The sequence below is a fragment of the Crocodylus porosus genome, unplaced genomic scaffold (assembly GCF_001723895.1).
Source record: "Crocodylus porosus isolate Cpor-Errol unplaced genomic scaffold, CroPor_comp1, whole genome shotgun sequence".
NCBI classification, from domain to species: domain Eukaryota; kingdom Metazoa; phylum Chordata; order Crocodylia; family Crocodylidae; genus Crocodylus; species Crocodylus porosus.
This window is the reverse complement of record NW_017728943.1, coordinates 101760849-101782720: the sequence shown is the minus strand read 5'-3', so window position 1 is coordinate 101782720 and position 21872 is coordinate 101760849. Positions and strand designations below refer to the sequence as shown.

Genomic DNA, 21872 nt, shown 5'->3' with positions numbered 1-21872 from the left:
GGGGGGGGGGGCTGAATGCTTGTAAAGCACTGAAATGCTATGAATTAAAAGTATACATTTTGAGCTCTTTCCAATATACATGGCCATATTCACCTTCATTACACATCACTAAGTTTATGGGAAATATTTCAGTCAACCTAATTCCATCTCCCATCAACTCTCACAATAGTACAGTATATTGTTACAGGTTTTGGGATACTTTAAATCCCAAAGAAGCTGGTCAGAGAAGGGTAGAGGACAAGAAGTAGCTAAAGGGAAGATAAAAGGGGAAGGTAGAGACACATGTGAACAGGAATGGGGTAGATTGGTTATCATTTAACCAACTTTACAGCTAAAACCTGAATGGGTTTAAGATGAATTTAAATCACAAGGGGTTGAAGAAGATTTTTTAAATCCCTATTTTTTGCTTTTGTCCACTTTACTGCTTCAATCTGAAAAACTATGAAGGAAAACCACTATGAAAACAAATCCTAACACCTAAGGGTAAACTGAAATGTGTGGCAGTATATTCAATTTTCCAATATATTTTTTCAGTGCTATTGTGCAGACATCTTTCGTTATTCTTAGGAGTGACAGTCCTAAAGATCAAGAAAGGCTGAACACATCATTGATCTACAGCTATTTTAATATACTTTATACAACAAATAAACTGTTATCAATGATTTAACAGTGAAAGTAAAATATATCACCTCTCAGTGGTAAAGATGGTCTTTCAGACTCTTTCAAATAAATATGAAACATGGAAACATGATTTATAAATGAGGTATAAGTACACATATACAGACAAATTAATGCCCCCCCAACTGCATATCCTAGAAATTTTAAAAGATCAGCAAAAAACATAATGGAGCTTCTCTAAAAGTACCATATTTTCTTGCATATCATGTGCCCACAGGAGAAAATCAGCTTTCCTACTTAAGATGCACCACAATTTTGAGGAGGCTGATTTTTGGGGAAAAGGTGCACATAGTACATGTAAATCATATACAGTATTTTATATATAGTATACATCATATATAATATTTTACTTGAATATAACACCAGTCTAAACATATTATTATAGCAGCAGGAGTTTATACAGCAACAGATGTCAAGCTGTCAAATGTAGATATCAGGTATCTGGTGTGTACTTGGACTATTATTTTGAATATAAAATTCAGGCCTTTCAATCATTCCTACCAACTAGTACTGTGACAACTTCAAACAGTTACCTTCTCACTAAGCTTAGCACATCTGTCCTATAACAAGTCAAAAACTGGAACAGAAAGAAAAGACACTCATCAAGGGGACCTCAAAACTACCTCTAGCTCCCTCCATGTGGGAAAAACAGAAGACAGTGCTACAGAAACACAGACGTCTTGCTTGTTCATCTCAAAAATTCCTCGCCTTGAGAGAGGGTGCAGCTTCGTTCAAAGCTGACAGAACCCAAGGATCCTTTGTCTTATCTAGATTCCCCAAGTACTTCCTGAAGCAAGCCCACACATGACTTGTAGAGTGGGGCGAATCCCTAACTCCCAGCTGTTTGGTCCCTAGCTTTCCCTGCTTATCTATGGCCCTCCCTCAAGGAACTACCTTCTATTCAGCTCCCAAAGGAGGGACTTTACCTCTTCAGATGGGTTCGGCCTCCTCCTCTACAAGTATAGGTAAAAGTGCAATGGGATTTAATATGTGATTCACACAATTGTGCCTCTTGCCATGCCACATGTGCATGGCAAGAGGCGCAACAGTGGGATTGTTGCCTTATTCCCCTTGCACTGGCGAGAAGCAAGCTCCTGTGGCACTTGCAAGAAGCAAACTCCCACAGCTGAGAGCTCTAGACACTCCAGTTGAGGGGCTTCCAGTCACTGTGGTGATCTGCCCAGCCCAGGGGCACATGAAATACTGGAGGCGGGAGGATCACCACTCAGGCAATCTGTCCACCCCGTGAGGTGTACAAAACCCCTAGGGGCAGGTGAAGTCACAGTAGCAATCCTCCCCCCCACCAGGGGTTTCCACACACCTCCAGGGCAGGGAGATCACAAGGAAGCATGCTGTAGGGACCCAGCATCCATAGCTATGGGACTCTGGGTCCCTGCATCTGTAAAGTACTGTTGTGATCCACAGTCTGCAGCTGCTGGGGCTGAAGGCCCTGAGCAGTTTTGGGACTTGCAGCTTCAGCTGGACAAGGTGCACACCTACAGCTGGGAGCCCACAGTCAACAGGACTGCCAGCCACAGGGAAGACCCCGCCTGCTACACGTGCAAATTAAAGCTCAATAGCAACCAACTACAAAGTTAGTACACGTTTTGAAGGTTTAACTTTATAACTGGTTGGAGTTCTTTATTGTGAAATAAATATTTTGCACATTTAGCTGGACTCAAGGTAATGGCACAATTAACCAGTTAATTGTGTGATACCTGGAATGGGGGCCTATGAAGTACAGCCTGAAGTCTCATACAGTAAAGCAGAAAGCTCCTCTGCAATAAAGGCAAAGCTAAAGAGCAGGACAACCTTGCCCCATCCAAAGGATTAAACAGTTCCTCTGTGCCCAACCCAGCCCACAGACCTGACCACCCCAAAGTAAGGTCTACTGCATTCCTCCTGCTCTCCTCCAGACCTACTGCTTTTTCAGCTGCTCTCTTTTTTTTGGTCTGATACTCCTCTTTCACTGCTTCCCTTGAAATCCCATGAGGGTGTCACCTCCAAAGGAAAGCTTTCCAAGCCAACCTGAGCAGTCAGCAAAGCTAATCAATACTTGTTGTATGCATCTTCTGTTAGATAGGCAAGGCAACTCTGGCTTCAGTCTCTTAACTCCTTCCTTCACCCTGGAAAATTTCATCAAGGAAACCAAGGAATGCAACAGAATTACACCATGCATGTATTTAAACCAGAAATATTATAACTAAAACACTGTGGGCACATCTACATGTTCATTAATGCACCTTAGATACTGCGCATTTAGGTTAGTATTTTCTTAATAAAGTACTACCTAAATGCGCAGTAGAGTTACTGTAGTGCGCCAGTGCACAGTTGTTTTGTGATGCTTACTACACATTAGCTTAATAACACTGCGCAGTAGGTTATTAGCACTATTTTAACCACTACATTACTGTGCAGTGTTAATAAGCTAATGAGCAGTATGTATCTCATGTAGATGTGCCCAGTTTGTCACAGAAGTAATTAAGCATCTGCTTAACTTTAATAATGTGAAGTCAAAGTGGCTTCTCAAACACATTCTTAAGCCTTTACTTAAAGTGCAGTAGTGTCTTAGCGCCCCAAGGCTATCTTGGTAGGCGAGGGGAAAAGAATTAGAAAGGACTACAACAGTTTTCTAAGGGGGATCCTGAAACCTGTCTGTAGCACTGAAGACTGAAGAAGAACCACTTTCCATCATCATATAACAAAGAAAGGGGGTACTAGAATATACTCACAAGGTCTGTGTTAAAAACACTATATGCACTTATTTAACAACTGTTATCAGATATAGTAAAAATCAACTGAAATACTGCAGAGATAGTTCTGCAATAAGTTTCTCAGGAATTTTTTAAAAAGTGAAAGTAGTTGCAATTTTCAAATAAGCATGTTTTAGTTATGCACAATCAACACTGATAGGAACAAAGAACCAAACTAGTTTTAAGATGGAGCTTATTCAAATTATAAAAAGGACTGTATTACATGGTTGACTGAGACAGCAAGGGATTAGACTCACTGACACATTCTTATATCTTAATATGACAGCGCTCAATGAAGAGTGTTTGTTTTCCCCTGAACTATATACATGGCCATTAAACATTCAAATACTTCAGCTTTTAACACCAGCATTTAAAAAAAAGCACGTAATCAATGTCTGGATCTATGTCAGCACATCCAAACCATGATGAAGAGATAGATAGAAATTAGAGTTTGAAAGAAAATACACTGCGTGTCCAATGTATATGTTAGAACTGTTTATTCATTGATTGTAAGCCAGACTTATTTCAAAACATTATTTAAGACACTTATCTCTACTAAAGGACTGTTAACAGAAAACACACTTTCCCCCCACAAAGTCACTAGTCTTTTTCGATATGACAATCTTAACAGGAAAAAAACAACTGTCAATACCTTACACTATTGCAACCTAAATAACCAAAACCAGTTACTGAAACAAATTGAAAACTGTATAAGGACAAGAATGAGAATAGGGCCAAAGGCCATCTCCTACATCTCAGACATCCAATCAGCTGAAAATAGGGAATTATAAACATACATTTCAGCCATAATTATCTTGTGATGCTAGACCTGATCTATAAAGTTATAATACACCTTAAGCATAGGTGACAAGAAAGGATGACATGAAAAAATAAATTAGATCAGTCCACAACAAGTTACATTAATTGATTTCTTAAAGGGTGCATAAGAGAATTAAATTCATGAACTTCTGTGTTCTGTGTTACATGATTAAATTTCAACAACATCTTAAGAAACTCAAACAAGTAGTACTTAAACACTATTGCATTGTAATTCACTTAGGTAATGGGGTAAGGGGTTATTTTCACGCTACACAGGAAGTTATTTTTAACCTCCTACTGCAATTTCTTACCTTCATTGTACTAGCCAGCCTTTTCACAAAAGTCATTCAAATGTATAGCTAACAAACGCTTCCCCTTCAATCCTTCATATTCAACTCAGCAGTCCTAGTCTATTCTAATTCTTTCTCTAAACTGAAACTGTTCTTTGAATTTTTCCCAATAATCCACTTTAAGTCTTAGCTGTCATTTACATCCTTTCTGTATAGGCAGATGAAGGCCATGAACTCATAAAAATTAGGATAAAGAAATCACTTGCTTTTCTTCAAAAAGAGCCAAGGTTAAATGATGCACATACCTAGATTTTCTCCACCCCAAACATCCATCATCATGTCATACTTTCCTAGCTCTTCGAAATAGGATTTGTCCATCACAAATAACCCACCAGCTATCATTGGTGTTCTAAAAGAGAGAGAAAAAGACAGAGAGGAGAGAGAGAGGGGGAGAGAGAGGGGAAAGTCAGGAAATAAATGCATAATGACCGGCCAGTATATGGCTTTTTGGGGTGTTTTGTTTTGTTTGTTAAAGATTCAAGACTCATTGATTACATGAAGAATTTTGGAATATTTTCTCCCTTAAGCCATTTCACTTGGCTATATGCCTGTGTAACTGCACTTGCATATAGCCACAAGGGTTATTCTATGAATCATGCTCCAGCATGACTTCCATAGATGATGTTTATCTCCATTTCTAGATTCTCATTCAAAGTCTTTTCTATAAAGGCTGATGATGGTGGTCATGTATACTAGAAATCAAACTGAATTTTAAAACCCCTCCCACATTCTTAGTATCACAGATAATATTTAATTCCCCAAGAGTGAGAGGGTTATTTTATAAACCTGAGCAGCAGCTGGGTGCCCTTCCTATAGTGACAATAATTTTTTGCCTTCTTAAGTATTTCTGCCTGAAAAAGTCAGTGTCCTGCAAGTAATAAATAAAGTAAGTCTGATATTCTTGAGGTGGAGTAAATATCCCCTCTTTACAGCTATGGAAAATGAAGTAGTCTATTTAGCCATATTATGCCTGGGTCTATTTACATATGTGGAGTCAATATATTTTGGTGTGCTTGCTTCATGTACATCTTGGATAGTTAATCTATGAAATTTAACAGAGGCAAGCTGATTAGGACACAGATTTGCATGAACTCTAGAGAAGGAAAAATAAAAAATGGCTCTTTAAATCAAGTCTCAAAATGCTGCCTTCAGTAATTACATGCAACAGTGGTAGCTAGATACTAACCAAGGAACATACTAATTTGGGTGCCGAATCAGTAGCATCAGTTTCTGCCTTCTATTCCACTCAGTGCAACACTGGATTGTACATCACTAAAAACCATGAGTTCAGGTAGAAGAAGAGTAGGAACAATGTAAAAGTTGACTGGTTCAGGCTACCCAATTGCTATGTTTTGTAATACCACTCCAGTGGTGTATGCTTTTGTTGCACATTTAAAATCTTTTATAAGAGAAGATACTCTAGCACCAACCAGTTTGCAACAGGACAGTGTGCCAAGTATAACATTTGGGAGACATTAGCTCAGTCAGTTCCACTTAAAGTATTTAATAACATCGGTGTGTATGTGTGCACGTGTTGGGAGAGGGGGTGACAGAAACATACTTTATGGGAGCAACAGGGTTTCCTTGCCGTGCTCTTCTTTGCTCTGGCGTCATATAATCCCATTTGAACACCAAGTTCCAATCGAAGCCTTCGAGAAAAAAAAAAAAAGATCAGAATAGAAAACAGTTGGATGTTAAAATATTTCATTCATTGTTCAGCTTTTAATATCATACTTTTCTGACTAATATTACCAGGAACTGAAATTTAAATGTGGAAAGAGAAAAATGGAAAGGTGACAGAATTTAAGTCAAAATCTCAGGGAAACATGTGGGAAGCAAACAAAAGAAGGGCAAAGGAATTAACGAGTAAGAAACCAGGAGTTAAAGATGAAAGACAACACAGACATGGGCTACAATGGAAATCAGGTTTTATTTTAAAATCTCTCTCTACTTAATTTTAGAACAGCAACACCAAGAAGCAACAGGCCTTGACCTATAGACCTAGCCATGTACGCATCTGCTCAAATGGGACATTAAAATGAAGAGCTTTCAGTCATTAAATTTACTCCAATAAATATTAATACAATTAGAAATGGATTCTGGCTTTCGTGAGATCATGTATATATTGCACCTATTTTCCACAACAGCAAATGCTCTTATTTGCTCATTTATATATTACATGAGGATCTTGCTGAATGTCACAATAGGTTAATTACAATTTCGTCCATTTACCTACATAGGAAACCTACCTTTCTCCTTTCACATTTTTAAACCTAACAATGACTAGCATCAGCTGCTTAACAGAACTTATCAACAGAAAAAAAATTCTTTGTCCACAGGAATTAGGGGGCGATTTATCCCTTCTAGCATGAAAAAGTTCAAATATCTACAACCTACGGAACTTGCTCCTGATTCAAGCTAATGTGCCAGCTGAAGACATTTAGGACTAAATGAGGTCATTAACAGATTTTGTTACAAAATGTCAGCAGCATCCCTTCTGAACACAAGGACATAGCAGCACACATTAGGGGAAGTGGAATATTTAGAAAAAAAGATAAGATTAGATCCAGAAACATTAGCACCAGTAACAAACTACTGCACTAATGACCCATCATAACTATCAGACATGGGGATGGCAGAATGGATAAAGTGAAGACAGCTGAATCCACCCATAACTTATCCCACAAGATATTTATATTAATTTCTCACAAAGTAAATGCGAGTCTTGAACACTCATTACAAAAGTGTGCCAACTGGGCAAGCACTTTTTAAACAAGTATTAAAGTTACTATAACATTGAATACTACAAGAAATAAAACACTGCACATTAAAATATTAAAGGTCTAAAATACAAAGTACTTTAAGATAAAATGTGATTCAAATTTTACAATAGATAATGGTATAAAGCCTTCTTCATGACAAGTAAAATGAACTCTAATACTCTGCATTTCATTAAAAAGTCTTATTCAGTACTCCACAAAACGATCTGAACTGGAACATACTTGAGACAAGCTACTGTTCCAGTGCAGAAGCAATAGGAGTTGAATACATTACAGTGAACACAAGGGGTCTCTTTTGGAACGCAGGAGAGCATTGCAAAACATAAGAATAGCTACAAAATTGTTTTTTCCCTCTCCATTCTCACTGACTGGGGAAAAAAGAATCTGAGCTCAATGAAATGAGATCGTTAACTCAATGCAAGGGAGTTTTTTAAAAAGTAGCAAACGTTTATTTGTATTACCCAAATGCATATCTGATAAGAAAGAAGAATTTACTCTTACTTCATCTGAAATGTAATTTATGCCAGCCTATTGTGGTGTCTGCATTAAGAGATTAGGTCCAATTTAACATTCAAGTAATGAGAATACATCAGATAATATTATCAAATAACAACGAATAGCAGAAGGAAGGTTTTTGTCTTGTAACACTAACAGGTAAAATACATGCATTTGGGAAATAGCTAAGTTTAAAAAAAACCCTTTTTTCCAATCCCACTTTAAAAAAAGACATATAAAATAAATTTACTGTTAGAACAGGATTCTTGTTCAAGGTAATTAAGTCTTCTCTCCAGGTATCACACACAAAAGTACTGTAAGTTTTCCCATGTTGTGTCAACACCCAATGCGTCAGCTGAAGTGAGAATACTACAGATGAAAGGGTAGTTCAATTTCCATTCCTTGTCTCTGGCTTTTACTAGTATGGCCAAAAAGGACAAATGTAGTAGTTATGATATGGTAATCTGATCACTGAAAACTGGAGGAGACCACCACAGACCTTTAACAACCTAAAAATTTGAATGTGCAAAATTCCTATTATTTAAATTCAAAAGTTGGCATATTCTGTCTCCCAAGGCCATGAGTAAAGGGGGCTGGACACCATTTAATAAGAAGCATTTCAACAGTGCAAGGAGAAGTGAGGGAAGATATCTGGGAAGGACAGAGCTACAGAAGCACCATGAGAAGCAGCAAGCCTGTACATTCTTTATTCATAGCCCTCAATTCCCCAAGACCAAGAATTTAATAGCATGAAAGATATGTTTGCCACTTCTATTTAAGAACATTCCTCCCTCTTCAACACAGAAATAGTGCCAAGAAGTCATGCACAGATTCCCAGGACCCAGGTCATATAACAAATACCTTGGGGAATAAACTTTTGCATTTATTGGAAGCTGGTGCACGTGTAAGAATGATGAGGTGCTGATTTATATAAGTCTAGATTTCAGTCACAGCAACTTATTTACCTTCTTTATAACATATTCAACAAATAACCGACTTGGACATGAAAGGTTCCATATCTCCTTAGTAGCTTAAAGGGGTGCAGTCACTCAAAACTCAAGTCACTGGCTAGAACTTGGCACTTAGTGTCTTAAACGAACATCTACTCTAGTTTAACAGAAGCATCAGGGGCAGATACAGGGGTGAGTAGTGACCTTTTGGCTGTGCCATGCATGCATAGTGAGCTCTGAGCTCAAAGGCTGGTCAGCGCAGGCTCCTGCCCAGGCTCCACATGTGCAGTCAGCTTTATGAGTGCACCAGCTGATCAGAATATGGTCTGGCCAGGCCCACCACTTTTGCACTACTCCAGAGCCCAGGGAGTGAGCAGTGCTACTGTTCACCTCCCTTATCTTCTTTCTGTACCCCCATACCCTCCCATTCAATTCAGCAACAGGAGAAAGGAGGGAGAGAAGCAGTGGTGGCAGCACTTACAACCTGGGCTCTGAAACCATGTGAAAATGGTAGCTCCTACAAGATCTCACTCTGATGAGCTCAGAGTAATGGGTTTTTAATGGTTTAACTGTCAAAGTGTGCTTTGATGTGCAAGTAAACCACAAGGGCTGCTTGGTGGAGTGACACAGATAAAGTTATATACATATTTTTTTTCTTTTTCAAAAATAAAGAGCTCACTATGTATGCAGAGATCAGGCAGGAGCTTGTGCTGACCAGACAGTGGATGTAGAATTCATTATGCATGCACAGAACAGCCAAAGACGGGTACAGCCACACCCCCACTGCCCTGCTCCTGGATCCACTGAGATTCTCCATTCAAGGAACACCAATATACTGGCACATCTGACTGAAGTAGGTCCCCAAACATTAAGGGCAGACTAGGTTTGAAATTGAACTACCCCTCACTCCTAATGAAAGCAATTTCATGCCCTGGTTGAAACACAATAGAGATTGAAATTGTATTATTGTTTATGTCAACATCCCTAATAAAACATTTTTTGTTCAATGTTAAGCCCTTTGCTCTGAATTAAGTGTTGCATAAAGGTTTTTATTATCAGTCATGAACTGTTCACACTTATTAAGCAGAACATATGCCATTAATTTGTCACAAAAGAAAATCTTTCATTTCCATTCCTATCACAGTCTGAAGAAATTTGGAAAGGGATAATGGCACTGTAGAACCTAGAGTGAGTGTGCAAGTGTACGCGCATGTATGAGAAAGCATGCATTTATATACATTTTTTATATATGATTAATGACTAGCTGTAAGAAACTTGACACTTAACCTTATGTATACAAAGTCAACCAGTTTGAATATTTGAAAGTTTTTAAGCAAAACAAGCTGCATAAGTGTGTGGGCATTCTTGGCATCTTTTCAAGCCATGTACTAATGAATGTCTTATTGGATAGCAGAAGCAAAGACTTGTTGGCCCTATATTGCTCCTGAAATGTATATATAGCCACTATAAAGAAACATCAACAGGAGTTTTGATTGTGAATTAGAGGCCAGCAGAAACCTTAAAAGTTTTTTACCTACAAAAGATGAATTTCAAGTTCATGTCTAGAAAGGCACTGACTGTAAGAACCTCAACTTCATGCACGAGAGGGAGCAAAGGGTGCCTTAAGTCTGTCAATTCTGTGATGATAATGATGTGCGTTTCGAGTCCTTGTGCATTATTTTAATTTTTTTGGTTGACTCGTATTCCAGTACAGGTACATACCGCCTTTTAAATCAGCTGACGCCCCCACGTACTGGAAGTTGTCCATATTAATTACATCAATTATAGGAGACACAACTCTGGTCTTGTCCTAAAATAAATATTAAAAAGTAATATTGAAATAATGAAGTCAATATTGAGATTCACACAGGATGATATTTTTGAACAGTTCAGTGGGATTCCATTGTCACTTCCCCCTCTATTTTTGACTCTCACTGAATATCCATTTAGGGAGAATTTCTCACCAGCACTTCCAGAAACAGCTGCCTCAACTGATGGCTTTGAATTCTCTCTTCATTCTAGACTACTTTTATACAAGAATAATCCTCTCCCCTTGGACTTGAAACAAAACACATAATCAACTTCAAACCCAGAGTTCAGAAGGCAAGCAGAAAACAGTGATTCTCAGTCTTAGACCTGGCACAGAAAACTAGTCTCAAAAACCACTTCAGAATTCAGATGTTAAGTCTCCTGCTGTCCAAGGAGCTGCAGTATCTATCAGGACTTCACCAATCCACCATCTTAACCCAATATTATATATATTATATTTTCTTTGACCTTTCAACACCAGCAGATCCTTCCTTTAATGATAATGTATTCTGCACTAGCATAAAGACACTTAACATTGGGATACTCCAGTCAACAAATACAGAAATAGATATATTTAAAAAAATTCAAAATATTAAAGTTGTCAGAAAATCTATTCTAGCAACAAAAAAAAGTCTTTGGACAGCTACCACACCCACTTGCAGTGAAACTGCTTTGAACACTTCTCCTTGAATGAATGTGTTGTTTTCAAAACAATCTTGACAAAACATGATTTTTCCATCAAACCTGCATATAAAAATTAGGATGTTGGTAAAATCCAAATACTTTCAAAACTACTCATCATTTTCCTAATGTAATAGATTGGAACATTCCACTTTACTCCATTTCACAAAAAACCTGCATTTTATTTATTGCTTGATAAAATGCTAACCAATTTTTTTTTTAATGTGTTTTCATGAATAATTATCGCAGGACTCTTGGTTCACAGGCAATACTCTGATACCACGAACAACGCCTCAGAACAGACTGTTATTAATTATGGGTAGGACTAAACACTTAACTCAACAAATTAGTGCCTATATTAATAAAGTGTGGAAAATACATAAAGATGTGTCTAATGAAAATGAGAAATTTAATTTTGATTAATGTGCTACAGAATAAGCAATTTCATGGTAAAAGTGCATTGGGTGAAAAACCTCTTCATTTATTTTAAAATCATATTTATGGAATTCGTTTTCAACTAGCAATGGATATAATTTATAGGTTCAGAACTCATTCTTCCCATATCAGAATGAATATTAATCTGTTTTCTACTATCAATTTTTTGTGAGAACATTTTTACTGCTTGTACTGAAAAAGGGATTGCTGTGAAGTATCATCAATTCTGTTAAATCAAATCAAGATTGGGCAAATAGTGAGAGGTATCAAGAGCACCGTTTTGTCTCCAATTATTTAATCCTAATTGCTAAATCCTTAAGCACCTCAATAAAACCTCAAATTGTTATTACATGCTGCTAATCTTAAGAAAATGCTGAGCATTTACAGAATCCACACTATCTTGCCATCAGCCAGTCAGTAGTTCCAAGGCTTTAATCCTGCTAAATGATAAGAAGAGAATCTAGTTGGATCCACAAATTAAAACTCAAGCTAAGATCCAAATCAATATCATGAACTATAATGGTCAACTATACACCTTCATCAGGGACATAACACTGTGCAAGTTTACAATCAGGCCTTCCACTAACCATTAATTAGTATGACTTCATTAAGCTAAGAAAATCCTCAAAAGACAAGTCGCATTTAACAGGTAGGACAGGTGAGAAAAGTCAAAACAAAGCCTTTTTGTTCTTAATACCCGATATCTATCTGCTGGGTACATTGTATAACATTTGTATAACAGAGAAAAATGGTCACTGAATGTGTTGTCAAAGGATCAGTCAATTAAAACAGCTGAAAAATGACAGAACTTAAAATAATCCACTAAACTACAGAAGTGGAAATATATATAAAATAAAAACAATTAAAGCCTCCAAAAATATCTGAACAGATATTTCAGGCTATGTCTATATCTGGAGCCTCTATACTCTGATAAAATTATCTCTGAAATTTCCATTTTCCACTGCAGTTTTATGTTTGACATAGGTGAGTAGGGTGATCTGAAAAGTGTTCAAAGCACCTGTTACATTAGGGGGAGAAATTGCCACAATGAGGCCACACTACCTGTCAGGCCCTAAGAGCTCATTTATACCTAGGGCTGGATGTATTGGCTTATACGGCAGTTGGCTGCGCTAGCTATTCACCTTTCTGGGATTTTTCCCAGGCCACAAAACCCAGCTTGGTTAAATTTCACTTCAGAACTCATATACTAGCACACTGGTATTGTAGCATATCGGAGGAGACTATTTGAACAAAACTCTCTCTAGCTTCTATATAGATACAAAAACCACATGGTAATCTTAAGAGCTGAAGGCATCCTTTCAATATATTCCTCTCTGTTTTCCCGATAACAGCCTTGTTTTTCTCCCATGATATAAACGGATGTGTGTTTTGCAGCAGAGTAGGCAGAGTTTTTATGTATTCTCAGAACAATAATTGCAGAGTGCAACAAAACAGTTAATGCTTATAAATTGTTAAAAAAAAGACCTGCGGGCCTCAATTCAGAAACACCAATTGAAAAAATTAAAAGCAACTGTTCCTTTGAAGTGGCCTTTATTTAAAGCTGACTTGTTGGACACTTACTTTTCTTGCTGATCCTATAAGGAATCTGATCTGCATTTTGATAACTAAAAAATGCCAAGGGAAAATATGGTAAAGTTTTGCTCCGTTCTGTAAATGTTGTAGTTACTTTGCAATGAAACATGGAACTCAAATTGTGTGTGCTTCATGATGATTACAGTAAAGGGAAATAAAAAGTATGAAAATAAGTGCCTGGAAACTGGTAGTGCTGGTACTCTAATTCTTTTAATATTGGGTAGAGGCATAATGAAGATACTAGAAATTTAGATTATTGTAAACTGTACTCTAGTCATCAGGAATTAGTAAGGATTCTACATGGTTTGCTTCTCTCCCTCCCCTATTAGTATTCTAGAGGATCTCAAAACTTTGAACCAGAATTAATTAGGATTCACAACACCTGTTGGAGAAATTATGAATATCTTCATGGTGATATCTGCTAGACCACTAGTGGCTCATCTGAAGACACAAAGCAAATTTAAAACAGACATGAGAACAGAACCCAAATATTATTCCTCATCACAATGCCATTCTGTTATCACCTAGGCTAGGGACAGACATTATACATAAACTGGTTTACGTGATCAAAAACTAGTTTAAACCTGTAACAGAACAAATGTTCAGTGCACATAAACCAATGTGAAAATAGATGAAACTGGTTTGAGATAAACCTGGTTGAATGTAGTATCAGAGTTAACCGATTTGGTTCAGACCAGTTTATGCAATGTCTGTCCCAGACCTCTTGCTGGTTTAAGATAAACCAGACTCCCCCAGCATCCCAGCATGCTCTCTGGGCTGGGCAGGGCTCTGTACTCCACATCAGGGTTGGCTCTGGCTTCTCTGTGCTCAGCAGTGATTATCCCCCCCCTCCCCCCCCCCACTTTAGCAGACACCTTTGGATTAGCTAGCAGACCACATGCTGGCTACAGTCCATGCTGTGGGAGAGACAAAGACAGACAGGCTTTTTGGAGCTAACCAACAGATACCTTAATGTACTACTTTGGAAATGTTTGAGAAAAGCCGTTTGCTCCCCTCCTTCCCTCTCTCTCACCACTTTCTGCTAAGCACAAAATTCCCTTCTCCCCTCTGCCTTTGCGGAGGTGTCTGTGCATCAGCCAGACACCTTACATGCTGGGTCTGTGCTGAGTCAACAGATAGCTGGTACTGTGTCTGTCATTTTCTTAATGGGGCAATAAATACTGAGATAAGGGTGATAAACACTGTTACCAGCTCCCCCCTTCACCCCCTCCAGCTTGCTTGCCTGTCAGTTTGCTGCAGAAGCAGGGAGGGAGAGTGAAAAGCTCTGTATCATCAATAGATGCATGCACTGTACACTCTGCCTTGCCCTCAGAGTGCTATCCCAGGGTTGCAGGCTGGCAACCCCGCCCCCCCTTGAGCAGCCAGTGGGGAAAAGCCCAGGGACTGCAGGCAGGATGGGGGTTTACACTCCTCCCTAGTCAGAGCCCTTCTGGGGCCTCCCTTAGTTTAGCTGTGTGGAAGGGAGGGCTGCTCTAGTGCCCCCCAGCTTCCAGCCTGAGCCACTGCAGGCATGTGTCTGAATTTCCTTAGTCCAGAGGGATTGTCTGTATGGTTGGAAACCAGTTCAACCTAGCTAGATTAGACTAACCTGCAAAGCCTGAATCAATTCAGGCTCAGGCTTTTTTGAATGTCTGTCCCTAGCCCTAAAGATCTAGTTTGTTTAAAATCTGCTACTGTCAAATGTGCCACCCAAAGTTTATATAGGTTTGGTGTATAGTCCATCCTTGCTATACATCATTTATCTTTAGGTTCTGTACTAGCTTGATGGTAATGTGTCATTTTCATTTAAGCAGATAAGAGAGAGAAGTGGAAAGTTGGAGCTATCCATTTCTATATACTAATATTAGCATTTTATTTCTATATATTTATTAATACAAATTATTATATAATATAATAATACTAATATTAATAGACAGAGATAGAGAGATAGCCCTAACTTTCCAATTCTCTTCCTTATCTACTTAAATTAACATGACATCTTTAGGTTCTGTATTAGCTTGATTGACATGTATGATGGACATAACATACATTAATAATTTCTAGTCCCTGTCAAACTGAACAGCCATAAAGTTATGTTACCAACCCCTCAAATCATGTAAATGTGTACCTTACCTTTCCCAAAAGGGTAGAAAATACTATACATCTTTAACTTCTACCCCAAGAAAAAGAATTTGGGACTTCAATTACACTTAAAGCTTATTTAACAGTACGCTAAGCTAGTTTCACTATTTACACTGTACCAATATTCATACATCAAATTGAGCACCCTTCTAGACTCAAACATATGATTAATGTGATTAGTGTATATCTACATTTATGCTTCTCAGGGAGCTCAAGACCACATGACAGTAGTTAAAAAAAAGAAGTTTTAGTGTATTTAATCATCTCCAGCTACCTGAAATTAGCGGATACGTGCAACAAAATGTACATCAGTTTCTTTTGTAAAGAAGATCATTTACTAATCTTAGTTAGTTCATTAGCCTACCAGCACTTCAAAATGGTGCTACATTCTGTTGTTATGGAAGTCTTGAATATATTTCCTCCCTCTCAGTTTAATTTCCTAAAACGTTAAAGTGTTGCCTGCAAAGTTCATTGTGGAATTGCACCAACAGCGAAACAGAAAAGCAGAAATTCACAGGGTAAGGAGCAGGGAATCTGTCCTCTACGTAAAGAGCCACAGTAGCTCAGTGCTCCCATTCCCCTGGTCTCCAAGTAAGTACAGGCTCCAGTCCAGCTACACTTGAAAGCAGTTCCCAATCTCTATTTTATATTGGCTTATGTTTGTAAGCCAAGGTTTCCTGCAACCATTTGCTCCTTCTGGAGCAACCAGTAGAAGAACTTGCTGGTGTGGGAGCTTTCTAATCTCTTTCGAGATGAAAGTGGAGGGGCAGATTTTTCTAAGTTTTGAAGCTTGCTGCACTCTCAGCTAAATGGGGCTCTCAAATAATGCACGTTATGTAACTAAAAATTATTGTAGCACCTGTATATTTAGCTTCAAGGTACTTCATAGGTATTAACTAGTTATATTAGTATTGTCAAACTTCAACCAACTCTAAGTTATTAATATTTGAAAACAGAATTCCAAGTCATACACAAATCTTGCACTATAGCAAGTACAGTGACTCTAGAAAAATTAACAGCAAGACTTCACAGAACCAAACAGCAAAAACCACTAAAAACAGTTCACAACTGCAAGTTACTGCACACAAACTACACTATGCTCAACCTGTCCTGAACAGTTAATGTGTAGAACATGTTTTGTTAATTTTTTTTTAAAGGTAGGAATAGTGGGGAGCGTTAGGACATTTGCAAGACAGAGTACATAACAGAAACCATTTTAGGTATAATGGCTGCATTTACGATTCAGGTTGGACATAAGGAAGAACTTCTTTACTGTCCGAGCCTCCAAGGTTTGGACTGCCGCCAGAGGTGGTTCAAGCACCCACTTTGAACGCATTCAAGATACATTTAGATGTTTATCTTGCTGGGATCCTATGATCCCTGCTGACTTCCTGCCCCTGAATCAGGGGGCTGGACTCAATGATCCTTGGGGTTCCTTCCAGCCCGAATGTCTATGAAATCTACGAAATAATGTGTTTGGCATTCCAAATAGCAGCATTCTTGGCTTCAGTTTTATCAGTTCAACAACTGAATACTTAGAAGTGTTCTAAGCAATATACCTTATTTTTCATGTTTCTTCCCTAGCCCAGATACCTTTTTCTAGAGAGAAGGAGATTAGAGTAGGGTCATTCTAAGAGGAAACAGGTACATTCAGAGAACATTTTAATGAGCAAGGGGAATGTAAAAAGAAGGCCAAATGGCTTTTTCACATTTTTATTCAGGGCTGTCTAGTGCAATGTTTGTTTTTTCCACTACTTGAGCAGAATTTCTCAAAATTGTATATTCCTTAGTAAGCAATCATTTTCAAAGTAGAGGTAAGACAAGGAGGGAAACAGCACATATGCACACTCTTAACCAGTCTTGTCAATGGTTCTCCAGAGACACAAATTAGGCTGAAATATCAGAACCATATACCCACAGCTCCTACAAACTTATCATGTAGGACAGATAGACAGACCAATGTCCCTTTCCTGGCCTGAATCTCCCTTCACAACAGCAATCAGGTATATTCAAATACAGCCACTCCTCACTTAACTTCACAGTTATGTTCCTGAAAAATGTGACTTTAAGCAAAAGGTTGTTAAGTGAATCCAATTGCATCACAGTAGTTACCTACTAGAAAGCAGCTGCCAAACAATGATATAACCGAACACTGAGCAACTTTAAATGAGTATGTTCTCTAATAGATTAGCAAACAAAACAACGTTAACTGGGATGATATTAAATGAGGAGTACCTATACATGGCATTATGCTAAAATGGTACTGGCTGAAGAGGAAGTAACCCTCTTAAGCTTGTAGAAACAGTTGAAACAATGAAACAATGACAGGTCACAAAAAAACCAGGAAGCATGTATTTTACTTTAAAAGATTATCATAAATATTTATATAGATTATGCTCTGCTGTTTACAAATTAAATGAACAAGAACTGAGAATTCATCATGAAACGATGAACGAATTGCTGAATGATGAGCTGTTGCACAATCCATATTGTCCTGTTTACTCTCACTACAGAGAAAATCATTTTGTACAAAATACATCAAATCAATCATTTTTCAATCAGGTAAGCAGACACCTTATACTAACCTCAGCTACTCTCTCCAGAAGAGGTTCCAGCCAGTGCTCATTACATTCACAGTGACTATCCAGGAACGTCAATACTTTAGCCTGTGCCGCATCTGCCCCTCTGACACGAGAGCGCATCAAACCTTGGAAGAAAGATTTAAGAAGTCATCACTGGAGAAAGATTCAACTGTAATGAGACAAAATTAGAATGCTCTAAAAAGAAAAGCAGTAATGCTCCTATCCAGCCAGCCCACAAGCCTTTTATAAAAACAGGCTGCTCACTGAGGTTCAGGAATTAGATGACAAAAACTTCTAACTTAAGAAGTGGGTTAATAATATTGCTATAGATGTGATGGCAAGAAGCAGAATTTGTTTGGCAATATCTATTACTAAGCCAACTATATAGTTGGAAGAGATATTAAACAAGCTTTTTGTCTAGGAGTGGAAGTCACCATTTTGTTTGGGTTCTTGTTGCCTCATGGTTTGAATTTTCCAACCCCAAATCTGAGGAATGGGTGCCCCAAAGCTCGTCTCTGCAAGCTAGTTTATCCGAAAAATATATATATTGCCAAACAAATTCTGCTTCTTGCAGGATAAAGACTGGGATACATAGCTTGTATATTAATTTTGACAGAAAAGTCATAACTCTAGTTACACCGGTATAATCATTAGTATAACAACGGTGTCTAAAGGTATATTAGACTAGTATAGCTTCTTCATCCTTACAGAAATGAACAGTACCAAAATGAAGGCCTTTATGACTGGCACAACCAGTCACATTAGGGAGCTGCACCACTTAATCTATGCTTAGTATAGTGAAAATGTACCTATGTGCTTAGGTAAGTCCCAACTTTACCATAAACTTGCAATGGCAGATTTGCAGGAGATGCTGTTGTTAAGTCTCTCCCATTTCTTAAGTCTTTGAATTCCTTGAACAGACTCTTTATTCCTACCTCCTCAATTGTTTCCAGGTTGGCTTCAGCCTTGTCTCAAACTGCTAAAGTAACCATCCCTTTTTTATTCCATTTCTAAGAGCCTTTGCTCAATTTCCATTCCTTTCTTATGGTTCTGTGACTTAGGTTTTTAGTCCTATTTTGCTAATCATTGGCTTAATGGAACTCCTTTTCTCCTCTGGGCTATCCCAAGACTTACGAGGGATTTCTATGCCCTCTCCCCCCTTTTGTTCCCCAGGTGACCTCTTCTACTCTTACCACTGCAGATAGTTCTCAAATGCACCTACCCATCCTTTTATTTCATGAGTCCTACTTTAAAAAAAAAACAAAAAAAAACTAAACCCCCTGTCTTTCCTCTATTTTACTTTAACAGTTAATAAGCCATTCTTTTCCCTATCATTCCAGACCAATAACAACACTTCTTTAGCTTCCCATTTTCCTTTTGTTTTTGCACATCAGTTCCCATCAAATCTTCTTGCTTTGCCATCTAACATTTGAAAATACAGCCCTACTTCCCAAAGTCTCATTCAAAGCATGAATGAATGAGTTTTTTCCTCTTAAGCCTTTCAAATTTTTTTTTCCTGCTGCAGTCTGGCATTTAGCAGCTAAATCACTCCTTCCTAAGCTTCCTTGTACTGATCTAGTCTCACATAAAGTTGAAAACATCTTACTTCTACGGTTCTGCCCTATTTAGCACTTTGTTTCATTGCTCCCTACCTTGCCATGTTGCCAGCCTTGGCCATTTTCAAGGGGCCTAGGCCAAGCTGCAGAAGTGTTGCTAAGCAGAAGGCACCAAAAGCCTGTTTCTGAGTTATCGTAGTGTGAACCTTTGCAGATGTGACAACTAACTTGGTCAGCAAGTAAAGGAAGCCATCAAACACAATTAAACAAAGCACAAGGCCTGAAAGGAGATAAGGGAGGACCATACATGAAATAATCCGAATACACTATATCAAAGCTTTATCTTAAAATAGTAGTAGTAGTGATTGATGTAACCAAATGTATTAGGTGTCATTTTGTTATAATAGATATATTTTTGTTAAGATGCTTAGATAATCTTTAAAAACAAAAATAGCCTTGTCAGAGAAGACCATAAACTAAGGGTAAAAACAAAAATAAAACAAACAGGCCAGCATTGAGTAACACTCCATAACAGGGAAGGAAAGGAAATAAGAATCCTTCCTCTCTCTTTCCCAAGGATATAAATCCTAACTAATTGACACTTAAGTCGGCAAGAGATCTGGTTTAGTCCAGTTCCAAAAGTTTCAGCAAAACAAAATTAATTCAAATAAAACCAATCGTTTATCGAAATATTAGAACCAGCCATCTAAACTTATTGGGCATAGGCTGGGAGGGAAAGTTTGGAGAACTCAGCAGATTTGAGAAGACCTGCTGCCAATGTGCATGCCACCTTCCTCCCCCGTTTCGTGTCACGCCAACCGGTATAGGTGAGAATCTATGCTGCGCTGTTATGGGTAGCCAAACAGACTATGGGATAAATGCTTATTTTCATGTTTTAAAGTGAAAGCAAATAAAAGGTTGGGCTGTAGACCCATTTCTGCCTCTTACCAGAAGCCCACCCACAAAGTTAACTGTAATCTGGGTAACAGCTATTTATCACACCTTTTACTTCTCTTTGTCTCTCCTTAGTTCCATTTTGACTGTATTTTTAATATAGCTCCCTTCAAACTAGAATCCATCTCTGGAACACAAACTATCTTCATTTTCCTCTTCCTCAACTCTTTGCCCTAAAATCTAGCTTTGGCATCTTTTTTTCAGCTTGCATCTTCTCTACCTTCTTGCTCTGCAAGTTAGGCTTTCCCTAAAAATCAGACTAATTTGTTTGATACACCTCTTTTCTTTTGATTCCTCATACCTCATGTCCCTACCTCCTCCTCTTACCCTCGTGTTCCACTTTCTCATTTACTCTTATTCTTGTTCCTCTTAAATTTTAGTTTGTACAGATCGTGTCATCATTGAAATATCATTCTAAACTTCTACTTTATTTCCTAAATATTAAAGATATGCAAGTGAGAAAAAGGTAACCTTAAAAGGTTTCCTTTAAAATATATTCCATTAAATGTGTACATAACTGCATGATAAGGAAAAGTAAGTCTTTATGTAAAAACAAATGGCTCGTCCTTCAGGGAAGGAATTACATCTTTAGTCTATCTAAAGCACCATGAAACCTGAAAGCATTATCATTGTTTATAAGTTACTTTTTTGTGGTACATGCATCATCAGTAAAATATCTGGCAAACCAATTAGTTCCACTTTTCACATTGATGCACCTCTCAGTGTATGAACTAGAAAAAAATCAGTTCACCCTCTAAATTCTACAGTATCGTGCAGAGATAAGTAAGATAAAAATCGGTTACCACTCCAAAGGCTCTTTACTGTAAATCAGCTTTCCATAATGGTTACCTTGTTCTTTTTAAGTGCTGTTTTGATCTGAAAAACATTACGGGCTTACTTATATGCCTGATCTAGTAAAACCTTGCTTTTCTGACAAAGTTTTGTTTACAAGCATATTCCAAAGAAAATATTCAAGCACTGAGTGCTCAGGAGTATGGAAATTCTTGTGCACAGTGTAATTAGTCATGGCATATCAAGGTAGTATGTGTGCCAATGCTTGTTTTCGAATAGTTGTTCCACAGGCAAAATTGGCAGGATACTAGCTGAGCATTTATAAAAATGAATAAGCACACATTTGGTACTTTAGTCAACTATCAGTTATTTCAACAGCTGTAGGACAGTAATTAGACTAACTGCCATATCTAAGGCTGTAAACCCAACATTCAAGAAGTACCTAGCTAATGAAATGAGACTAATTGTGAAGTGAATGGTAAGTGAGAAAGATGAATTTTAAA

General features: G+C 37.9%; 1 protein-coding gene across 1 annotated transcript in view; it reads right to left on the bottom strand.

Annotated features, from left to right (window-relative positions):
- Positions 1–21872, bottom strand: part of GALNT2 (polypeptide N-acetylgalactosaminyltransferase 2) — a 95806-nt gene that overhangs the window by 29251 nt on the left and 44683 nt on the right. Inside the window, exons 7-10 of the mRNA XM_019548621.1 lie at positions 18071–18192; positions 10548–10635; positions 6162–6249; positions 4846–4949 (exon numbers count right to left, since the gene is read on the bottom strand). Coding sequence (XP_019404166.1) covers positions 4846–4949; positions 6162–6249; positions 10548–10635; positions 18071–18192 — 402 coding nt within the window. The remainder of the gene's footprint in view (positions 1–4845; positions 4950–6161; positions 6250–10547; positions 10636–18070; positions 18193–21872) is intronic.